Genomic DNA, 8,389 nt, shown 5'->3' with positions numbered 1-8,389 from the left:
ATATTAAGGCAGAGGTAAAGAACTATAAATATTTTATGTGACAAAAATAGTTATTGTTCTAAGTGGTAAAAAGGCTAGATTTATTTACTTAAGTAAGCCACTAAAAGCACTTAGCTCTTTAGTAGATTTATTTGAAATATTCATGACAGCAATGTCTACATAAATCTTAACAACTCGAGAAACTACGTCAAACTCTGAAAACAAATAATATATTCCCAGAAATTACCCAGAATTCCCCAATAACAACTACCAAATCCCCAAACATTAACTTCGATTGTAACTCGACCTGCCAGTTTCTATACGCTCTCAATACGTCAAACCGAATGAGACACAATAGCATGTGAAAAAATACATAAAATCCACAGAGGGTCCCCGGGGCACGTCTGAGAACAATTTGTCTATAGCTTGACAGGAGGGACCTCAGATTCGGTACGTAAAAGAAAATAAGTGCTTCAAAATAATATTTTTACGATACAAGGTGTATTTTACTTGGGTTTAGAATCAGGTTTGAATTCGATGCAATGGTTAAAAGGGGACTTATTTATCTTAATAATACATATATCAACCAAATTTTTAAATATTTTTTATGGAAAGTAAAAAAATATGATGATGATACATAGCTAATGCCAATACATACCCGCCATACTAAAGAAATAGATAACATTTTGCTGGTATCTAGGGAAAAGTAAGGAAGTTAGAAGGAATTTATAGTTTTCCAATGTCACTGGCCGCACAAAATATTACAAATTCATGCCTTATTTTAAATTCATACTTAGATGTCACTTAGATTTTCCAAAAAGTTATATACCGACTAGTCTAAAATTGTTTTTAACACTAATCACCCAAAAGTTATTCAATGTACTAGGTTATTCCTGCAGTATATATTTTATTTATTCTACATTTGCTACGCTAAAAGCGTCCAGCCCATTCCCTGATAGAATATTCTACTATACTTTACTCTCTGTTGATGTGAGGTACTGTTACGACCCCCAGTGGTTGCCAACATTTTTGCAATTAAGTTTAACTGTGTTGTAATTCTCTTTTTGAATGACGAGAGCGACTTACCTGAATTATAAATAATAGGGAGACAGTGCCTCGTATTTTCAAATCTAGATACATGCTTTAATATAAACCTTGCTACTTAAATCGTAAACAAACGAAATAAACAAATAAACCTTGTTTATCTCTGCACAAGGTCGACTGTTAGAAAGTGCATTTGGCATTAAGTCCGCCTATATACTTCTCTGTATATAAAGTGTAAATAAATAAATAAACAGGATACAATTAGGTGTTACAACAGGAAGCTTGAAGTATCAGAAATCAACAACCCACTCGTTAATTTCTTAATGAATTGAATCTGACCAACCCATTCGACGTGTTTAGTATATACATATTATATACACCTTAAGGTTCTGAAGTGGAGACTACGAACGGGCTAGTGTAGCGTCAGACGTCCACCCTCGAGATGGACAAATCACCTAATAAAAGTCGCAGGAGGTCGCTAGATGCGGACCGTTTCCATAGATCTAATAGCTGTTCAGCAGTGGATATTCCGTGGCTGATGATGATATAACTTATGACACTAAATGATCTAATCAAAAAATTCGAGCGCTTACAGTCAACCTACCTACAGTCTATTTAGCCAAATGTTCCCCACCGCTGTATCGTAAGCGCCACTGCATTAATCCCAAACAGTTTGACAGTTTAAAGGCTCTAGTGCATCGCGTGTTTATTTTCAAATATGTCCACGCTCTCTATCGGCCGAACTCCCGCAAATTGAATACATGTAAAACCTTTATATTTTATTCTATTGCCGCAAATAGAACTAACAACCAATATTTTTTTAGTTTTAAACACATAAACATTTACATTCACAAATACTAACAAATTATTGTTTTGGCGCGCTTTGAAATCTTTTGTTAAGGCCAAAATCCCCAGGAATTTGGCTTTGAGAATAAAAAAACAGACACTCGGAATATCATAATACATACATAAATATAAATATTACAGTTTATCATCAGTAATTAAATGGTCATTTAGGCACAAGATCTTCTTTATCATTATCAATTTATCTTAACTCAATCAAACTTAAATATATAAAGCTTTTGCATTATAACTATCGCTATATCACTGACTCGCAAAAAATACTTTTAAATATAAATAAAAGTAATAAGATGCAAGATCCTCATTGTATCAACATTATAACCAAAGTTACTACTGAACATAATAAGACTTAACATCTCATGTCTTAAAATGGCCAGCGCAGTGGAATACCAAACAATACTTTGTAATTCAAGGTGTTGGATGGTATTTCTACTATTTAACAGCGTTGTATCACTTACCATCAGGCGAACGGCAAGCTCGTCTTAGTCATTCGAAGCAATAAAAACTTTGGGAAAAAATAGTTGGCAAAAACCCTTTGACGAAAAGGTATTATAAGTTATGAACACAAATTATTAACGGTCGAATGCTGATACCATCTGCGACAATCGGAATGATTGATTTCGCGTTCGGCACGTCAACACGACATCACTCATGCGAATGCCCGAAATTGGAGGGAAACTATAATTCATTTTTTATTCAATTATTTCACGTCATATCTGAGCTAATGACCAAAGGATAAAAAAATGTTTTTCAAACTACTTTTTTTATACATCGTGTTTAAAAAAGAAACCGTACCCTAACCTTATATACCTTCATATACCTTGAATCTGTTTCTATTAGCCCTGAAGGGATGGACAAAGACACAGTTAAATAACCTGGTACTGATCATGAAGGTCATGAAAATGTCGTTGACGGTAAGTAGATTTTTTTTTTGCATTAATGAGGTAACAAATTAGGTCCATGCGAGAGGCGCGCAGAGCGAACGTGGAACTAATACATTATATTCCTCCCATGATCTCATGAAGGCTAATATATGTACATATTAATAGATGAAATTCGGTTTTATCGATATCAGCCGAGACTTCAAATTAAAGTCAGCATCTTAAAATCGTCGCTATTTAATAAAAATATCATCAACGTCTCAAATAAGATATCAAGTCACAGTATATGACGTATTTTGATAGCCGAGTATTATTTATTAAACAATGCCGACTGAGCTAAGAACAAGCTATTAAGTGACTAAATGTCTACTTGAGATTCTACGCTAACTTGAGATTGATTTATTAACACCAACCATAATATTATAGGGCACAGAATCCTATTCCACGCAACTCAAATTTTTCGGATCAGAAAACATAAATCTAACTTACCGATCAGCGATACTCCGATATGTAATAATTTCTGCCAAACACTGTATTGTGCCCATACCTGCTTTATCGAGGCTTTGTTCTAATCGCTATAGAGGTGTGAGGCATTATTGTCACGCGTTCCCAACTATCGGCTAGCGTGACGATATACACGATAGCTGGCTTTATCACGATTGCTTTGGTCTAACACGTTGGCTTAGCTTGAAGCATTAGCATTGTAGGCTCGGTAGCATGCTAGCATGCATGTGATCAAGTATGGAATTCATCAATTTACTAAGACAGGCGCAATTTCACGGAGCTGCGCGATTGACCGAACAAAACTACAGGTAAAGCTCAAACACCTAAAAATATAAGGGATATTTTAAATTATTATTATCCGTTCTTAAGAGGTATGTTATTGTTTCATTTATTAACATAATGCCAAAATAATCCTGAATGTTTTGTACCTAAATGAATACTATCAAACAATAAAAACCTACTTAAGGGTCAGTAATTCGCATAATATGTACTTTTTCTGATCATTGGAAAATGGTAGATATTTCACTGGTTGACCAAGAACTTTGAAATCCAAAACACTAACTTAAACTACCTCGTTTCTAAAAAAGTTAACCCTCTTCTTCCAGATGGTGGGCGCTGGCATTATCTCTGCTCTTTGCTTGTTCTGTCACTGTGGTACTAGTGACCGTTAACCGGTTCATGGACAACCCCACGTTCCTGGTGCAGCAGGAGACGATATACTCCACCATGTCCTTTCCGTCAGTACTGGTATGCCCGGAGATCACCTTCCATGATGACAAAATCGACCAGTTCGTTAAAGGACTGTAAGTTTGCCATGATCAACATGAGCTAGTAAAATTGTTTAATATAATATAGAGCGAACAAATATAAAAGTAAAGCTTCCCAATAAATCGTAATTAAAGAAAACTATATGCATTAACTGTCCTTTACCTTAACTATCGGATAAAAATTACTTGAACATTATGAAACAGGTTCTAAGTCTGATAACGGCCAGTAATAACGTTGGCTATCCATTCAAACTAAACATAAACAACTCGAAAATAAAAAAACCCTTAGCATCTACCGAAACAGCCTCCTGCACACGAAATACATAACTAATAAATTTAAATTTCGTGTTAAAGTTGTAGAAATCCTTCATAAATTCTCAAATTGGCTACAAAACTTTTCGGTGTTCCAGTAATTTAAAATAGAAACTAGTTTACTGAGTATAAATTATTAAACAGCAGTTTCAAATCGGATATACGAGTATTCAGTGGCAGGCTGCAGCAGACATGTAGTTTAACAGAGGGCGTTGGTAGAATACTAGTTAATATTTGCAATTCTGAAATTCTATATACATTCACGCTATGAATTTACAAACACGTAGGCAGAAGCGTTACTCGTGCATCCGCTTTTCGCCAAGTTAATCCCCATGATGGCGAAAGCCCTGGTGCACTGCCACGAAGCATACGAGGTGATATAGTTCAATCTCGTCCATAAATTACATAACTAGTATGAACACAGATCGTTTATATTTTTTTACCTATTAAAATAGAGGCAGGCAGCCGGTCATAAAAACTAAGCCAAGCTAAACTGAGCTTATCGTTTCTGTAACATGGGTGAAAAAGCGTGTCACCCCGATCTGCAATATGATGATATCTCTTAAAAAGTGGGCATTAGAAATTATTTTAGCCATAAAAATGATTACAATGAGAAATTAAATTCAAAAGTACCAAAATTATGCTGTTCACGATATATGTCTAAATTACAGCTACAAAATACATATGCTATTAGTCTTCATCAGTCCTTCGATATTTATGTTTATAAGCCTTTTACTCCTTGTACTAAAATGTTCTAATATACCTATTCCGCGACTTATAAAATTTTACAAAATATCTTGAGGTCATACTCCTCCAGTACCAATTTCGTTTTATGTTTATATTTATATCTGATACGATCTTAATTTGCTCCTTTTCAAGTTAGTATTAATAGGTACTTTGCTTTTCAGATTCAATTACTTATATGAGTTCACTTAATTACTTGCTAATTTAGATTAACTACTTATTAATAATAATAATAATATCAGCCCTGTATTATGCATAATTGTGCCTGCCTGTGTTGTGCCCTGTATTGTACCTCGGAAAGCACTATAATATCTCCTGTATACCTGGTTGATCTCCATTGCGATTAACCACCTTGGCCGAAATTCGGCTAGGATAGATTCATTGATCCATTCAAAAATCTCTTCTACATTATACAGGCAATACCCCCCCCGGGCTTAATTCCAGCTACGTTAAAGATGTGATAAGACAACTAGCAGCATTTTTTTCACCAGACGTGGTATACCAGCGAGAGGATCTAGAAAATATTGAGCACTTTCTGCGTCACAACGGACTTGAAGTGGACGCTGCTGGAAGGAAGCTGATGACGACGTGTGAAGAGACATTGATCAGGTCAGCTTTTAGGATCATAATATTAAAGGAATTATCATAATTTATGAGACTTTTCATACTCGCTCAGATTCGGACATTGGGGTGAAAGAGTACTTTTTGTTGTACTCATGAAATTAAATATATATTTGATATTATAGTCTATACGAACACTGTGTAAAATAATGGGGTTTACTTCTTGCTTCCAGCAAGAACAAAATTATTCATATTATGAAAACCTACCAATTACTAATAAGATTCAATTTCAGATGTCGATGGAATGGTAAGATGGTGGACTGCTCAATGCTATTCCAAATGGAGCTTACTGGAGATGGTTACTGCTGTGTTTTCAATGGAAGGTCCCTGAGTCGGTAAGATATAGAATAACTAGATATATATTAACGGTAGAAAAGAAACACTATTTCACCTGGTAGAAAGCGTATCTAAAAGCAGAGGCAGCACCTGCCAGCATTAACCTTCAACTGACATTTAACACAGATTTTAGCCTTTATCATTCCTAGTAAATATACTACAAGACTCAAGACTCACTCTACAGGCTGGTCAACACCGAGGTGGTTGGTGCTCACCTGGAAAGGCCTTTGTTCAGCAATGGACAGCGATTAGTCGATTTAATAATACTACATTGTCGTTTAACATAAGATCAGTGCATGTAATATGTATAGTACAGACCCATAAATAGGTTAAATAAACTTCAGCATACCAGTGATGGTTTATAGGCGTCTACAGAACAAAAGGTTTTCAGCGAGGTTCTCCGTTCTTTTTTATGTTACCAGAGAAATCGTGGAGTACGGAATCCATGGCAAACACTCACAAGACGAATGGCTCACGAGTAATTACGGACACGCTTCTGGTCTAATGCTGGTCGTCAACCAAACCCAAAAACTCGACAATGTTGATCTTTCTTACAAATGGGTGAGAACAAATGTTTCAATTACCAGTTTTCTGTTTAATGTTAGAGGTCGAATTAGAGGAATAAGGATATTTTGGCCTAAGACAACCTCATTACATACTACTATAGTAATGTTTATTCATGCTATTCACAAAACAATTTTACAATTCGGATCTTACTGGTAATTTAGCCGACAGGATCTATTGAAACTTAAAGTTGTCGCCTTCAGATAGCTCTTCAAAGTAGTCAGCATTACGTGGAGACGACGGTAAACGGAACTCCCTTGAACCCTGGCTCTGAGCAATGGGCCAGGTACACCTTCCAAGGCTTCCAGATCGCATACGGCGCCCGGAGTTTGAGCGACCGACTTCGCCGCTGTCGGATGGCTGATCAGCCACTGAAATTGTTCCCTACGTACCACAGGTAGGTACAACGATTTACAAAAAAACCTTTTTACAGCTGAATATACAAGCAACTCTTACTAAAGTACGATGGTCTCGAAATATATTAGTTATAAATTATTTTTGTTGATAATGCTAAAAAATGCACGGTGCTTAAAGGATTTACATCTAATACTAGATTTTAATATCCAAATCATTTAGCGTTTATTCCTGACATTTAAACATCGTCACGAATTATCGCATTTATAATATTATAAGCAAAATTAAAGAGAAAGTAGGATAAAGATTACTCGGCTACAACAAGTTCTTTTGTCTACGCAGAGACTACTGTCTCGTAGAGTGCGAACTGGAGCGCACCCTGAAGCGATGCAACTGCGCGCGCGCCGTCCATCCCAAACCACCAGGAATCCGCTACTGCAAAACCCGCAACCTGCTGTGCGCTAAACATGCTATGAGTAAGACTTCAACATCTAATGGAATCAGTCTAAACAGTAGTTTTGTCTTTGTTGTGTAGTCCTGGAATTATTTTATTGCGTAGTTTATTGTAAGCTTCTTTCGGAAATTAAAAATGTGCTATCTTGATTAAAAACTAGGTCTATCTGTGTACCAAATTACATCTCAATTAAGTCTTTCCAGTACACGCTTAAAACGTTTTTTTACACGGCTACCTCAAAGTGACCCTACTGTACCCGATGGTAAATGGTGGAGGTAGATAGAATGTTCTATTAGTGTTTGCATGTTGCGCTAACTTGCAATATCAACAAAATACGGGCACGGAAGAGAAGAAGAGCATACGATAAAATATATGATTACAGTCTAAAAAAAATGTGTACAGTATCATCAGACACGAAGGAGTGCAACTGCCCTCAAGCATGCGACGTGGCCAGCGACGTCGTGCAGACCACCAGCTTCGGACTGATGCCAAGCGTGCAGCCCTTTGATACATTCTAGTAATATCTCAACACTTTTTTTAATCCTACTAATATTATAAATGCGAAAGTTTGTGAGGATGGATGTATGTATGTTTGTTCCTCTTTCACGTAAAAACTACACAACAGATTTGAATGAAACTTAACAGTAATATTGGTTATACATCGGAATAACACATAGGCTGTAATTTATAATTAATTTGTATAATTTGGTCATAATATAAGGATATATATCAAGTAAGTCGGAAAAAAATTATCCCGGAAAACTCCTTCACGCGGACGAAGTCTCGAGCAAAAACTAGTATAAAATAAAATAAACGATAATTGAGAAGCTCATAAGAAGTGATCCACAGCCCGTGAATTACTGTTACTAGATACTTTCTATGAGCTATTCAGGGTGATCAATTTAATTCTCTCGTCAGACGATACAAATTAGTATATGTTACGAATACATCTGAGTTAAGAGACTTAT

At 35.9% G+C, this 8,389-nt stretch overlaps 1 protein-coding gene across 1 annotated transcript; it reads left to right on the top strand.

The window, feature by feature from the left end:
• Nucleotides 1–3,490: 3,490 nt before the first annotated feature.
• Nucleotides 3,491–7,939, top strand: LOC119190202 (sodium channel protein Nach-like). Its single transcript, XM_037441521.1, has 8 exons — nucleotides 3,491–3,504; nucleotides 3,875–4,072; nucleotides 5,537–5,701; nucleotides 5,947–6,048; nucleotides 6,472–6,610; nucleotides 6,817–7,010; nucleotides 7,310–7,443; nucleotides 7,824–7,939. Exons 1-8 carry the CDS (start codon nucleotides 3,491–3,493, stop codon nucleotides 7,937–7,939), a joined length of 1,062 nt encoding a protein of 353 aa, XP_037297418.1.
• The last annotated feature ends 450 nt before the right edge of the window (nucleotides 7,940–8,389 follow it).

This window comes from Manduca sexta, chromosome 22 (genome assembly GCF_014839805.1).
Source record: "Manduca sexta isolate Smith_Timp_Sample1 chromosome 22, JHU_Msex_v1.0, whole genome shotgun sequence".
Taxonomy (NCBI): Eukaryota; Metazoa; Arthropoda; class Insecta; order Lepidoptera; family Sphingidae; genus Manduca; species Manduca sexta.
This window is presented reverse-complemented; position numbering and strand designations above follow the sequence as displayed.

Excerpts from the sequence above, each read along its gene's own strand:
- LOC119190202 (XM_037441521.1), top strand. Across the intron at positions 5,702-5,946 it reads TGTGAAGAGACATTGATCAG|ATGTCGATGGAATGGTAAGA; the intron begins GTCAGCTTTTAG and ends ATTCAATTTCAG. Across the intron at positions 6,049-6,471 it reads AATGGAAGGTCCCTGAGTCG|AGAAATCGTGGAGTACGGAA; the intron begins GTAAGATATAGA and ends TTATGTTACCAG.